This window comes from Nanorana parkeri, unplaced genomic scaffold (assembly GCF_000935625.1).
Source record: "Nanorana parkeri isolate BGI_ZX_2015 unplaced genomic scaffold, ASM93562v1 scaffold2513, whole genome shotgun sequence".
Classification (NCBI taxonomy): domain Eukaryota; kingdom Metazoa; phylum Chordata; class Amphibia; order Anura; family Dicroglossidae; genus Nanorana; species Nanorana parkeri.
In genome coordinates this window covers 134,345-137,085 of record NW_017308781.1, presented here as the reverse complement: position 1 = coordinate 137,085, position 2,741 = coordinate 134,345, and the positions used below count along the sequence as shown (strand labels likewise).

Below are 2,741 nucleotides of genomic sequence, written 5' to 3'. Positions count from 1 at the left end.
ACCATCATTAATTCTTTATTCCTTTCTTTTTCATTTCAGGTAAGAAGAAGGTCGCGCTATTTGACAGCCAGGCCCCAATCTGTCCGATATGCCAGGTGCTACTGCGTCCCGGAGAGTTACAAGAACATATGGAACAGGAGTTGGATAAACTAATGCAGGTCAACATCAGGTAAGAGGAATAAAGACAAAGTTCTCTGAATTTAGTGTTTGGCCAGAGTTCAGCCTTCAGAATTACTATAACCTTATACACTATATGACCAATAGTCTGCGGACCCCGGAGCATCACACCTATGGGACCTTGATGGACATCCCATTCCAAAAACAAAACCATTACAATAGATTTGGTAGCTTCCCTCACCATGGCCATTAATATGGAGTTGTTCCCCCCTCATGGCCATTAAAATGGAGTTGCCCCCCCCTCATGGCCATTAAAATGGAGTTGCCTCCCCCCATGGCCATTAATATGGCGTTGGCCCTCCATCTTGGTGGCATCATCCTCCACCCTTCTGAGAGGGCTTTTCACAAGGTTTTGTAGGGTATCTGTGGGAATTTCTGTGAGATCAGGTACTGACAACAAGGGGTGTACACCTTCCCTCCTGACCTCTCCCCTCTGGGTGATGGACCACCATCACCCAGCTCAGTCGCACAGCTCAGTTGGCTGCGGCAGAGCTTAGAAGGATATAGAAGGAAGTATGGGAATTTCTGTGGCAGTCAGAGGTCACCTGAAGTCTGAGAGTTGATGCCTGTCAACTTCCTGACCTCACACGCTGTCTCCCGGCTCCTGAGTGGAAAGTGTGTAAGGTTGGGTAGCTGAGCGGACAGCAGCTCTTTCTGACACCCACAGTTGATGTATTAGGATCAGACAAAAGTTGCTAAACTAAATAAAGAGAAAATAAAATTATTTCATATGCAAGCTTACACGTTTATAATGATTTCTTGATATGAAACAAAAATGTCATATAATGCAGCTCATTAGTCCTTAGATGTTTTTTATTATCACCTGGTGATCCTGCCAGCAGCACACTTCCTGCCCTAGGGTGACTCACTCTCTGTACTGTATCTATAGAGAAGCCGTGTTGTCACCTGATTGACTCTCCTGATTGTAACTGCAAACACTTAAGCTGCAGTAAATGACATTTCTGTTCCCGTGTTTAGATGCATTATTATTATTATACAGGATTTATAGAGCGCCAAGAGTTTGCGCAGCGCTGTACAATATAAGGAAGACATTACAATCACAATACAAATCAAGACAAGATGGTAAGGAGGACCCTGCCATACATTGTAAAGACTGAATGTTCCGATTCCCATATCAGCCTGGTTGTGACAGGTTCTCTTTAGGGCTCCCGCTATCAGTTGGCTCTTCCTCCAGCTCAATAACCTGAGTAGTCCTCGGAGACTCACTTATAAAGGTTGGAATCGCTATGTTGCCGTATTTCTTTCGAGAGGAAATATTGTTTCTGTAAGTTTTCATAAAGCTGAGCAAAGCCTCCGCTCACCATCACAGACGGCCAAACAAACTGCAGATATCTCCATCACTGATGACGGTCCCGTGATTAGGGCCCTGCAAACTAAAGGTGATCCCATTGTTGTCAGTCTAGGGAAGCTGAAAAAAGGTGCTGGGATTGTTTAAATCAGCTAAATACATTCCAGAAGTATCAGAACTAAAGGTGAGCAAAGTGCTACAGTTCATTTCCTTTAGAAAGCAGCCACAGCCTGAGTATAGAAGCCTGTCCCCTGCCAGCATGCTGCAGAGAAGGAGCCTTGTACTCTCTGTGGGGAAAGCAATGATCTCTTTGCAGAGGTCCGACGCACTTCCTGCTGATTGGCCCTTTTCTAATTGGAGAGCTATAGGCCTGACTTAGCATGGGGCGTGTCAGACCTTAGCAGAGAGACTACTGATTCCACACAGAGAGCAAGGCTCCTTCTCTGCAGCATGCTGGCAGCGGACAGGCTTCTATACTCAGGCTGTGGCTGCTTTCTAAAGGAAATGAACTGTAGCACTTTGCTCACCTTTAGTTCTGATACTTCTGGAATGTATTTAGCTGATTTAAACAATCCCAGCACCTTTTTTCAGCTTCCCTAAGCAGCCCGTACACCTTGCGATCATCGGACGACACATCCTGCCCCGATTATCGCAAGGTTGGATCAGCGGTTATTAAAAGAGAGCACCTGGGCGAATTGCGGTAATCGACCGCACGGATTTTCGTCTGCGCATGTGCAGTGTACGTCGTCGGCGCATACCTGCCTTATTTCCTCCCCGCTGGGCGCTGCTCTGTGTCCCGGCGAGCAGGAGAGAAAGTGACAGCCAGCCGAGCGCTGCGGGAGGAGAGCGCAGTGAGTGGCCGGTGTCTCTCCTCCCACAACGCTCAGCCTCCTATCACAGTCCGGCAGAGCGGTGTGGGGGCGGAGACAGCCCGCGCTGTCACAGGAGGCTGAGCTCTCCTCCCCGCTCCACTCGCTCAACCTCCTGTGACAGAGTGTCAGAGAGGAGAGCGGATACAAGGAGTCGGTGATCGCTGAGTGTTTGTAGATAATTGAGGACAGAGTATGGTTACTATATCCTCAATTATGAATAAATGGGAAGTGATCTACATCACTTCCTGTTCATTCATAGTTGTAGTTAACATACTATATTCTCAAGTTAACAATGAACAGGAACACTCAGTATAGAGGATTCCTGATCATTGATAACAGGGGATAAAGAAATAGAGATTGAGGACTCTGTGTGTCTCGGAGCA

The 2,741-nt window shown here is 47.0% G+C and overlaps 1 protein-coding gene across 1 annotated transcript in view; it reads left to right on the top strand.

Moving 5' to 3' along the window:
• Nucleotides 1-2,741, top strand: part of RNF220 (ring finger protein 220) — a 231,236-nt gene that overhangs the window by 120,637 nt on the left and 107,858 nt on the right. The window contains exon 3 of the mRNA XM_018573743.1: nt 40-169. Coding sequence (XP_018429245.1) covers nt 40-169 — 130 coding nt within the window. The remainder of the gene's footprint in view (nt 1-39; nt 170-2,741) is intronic.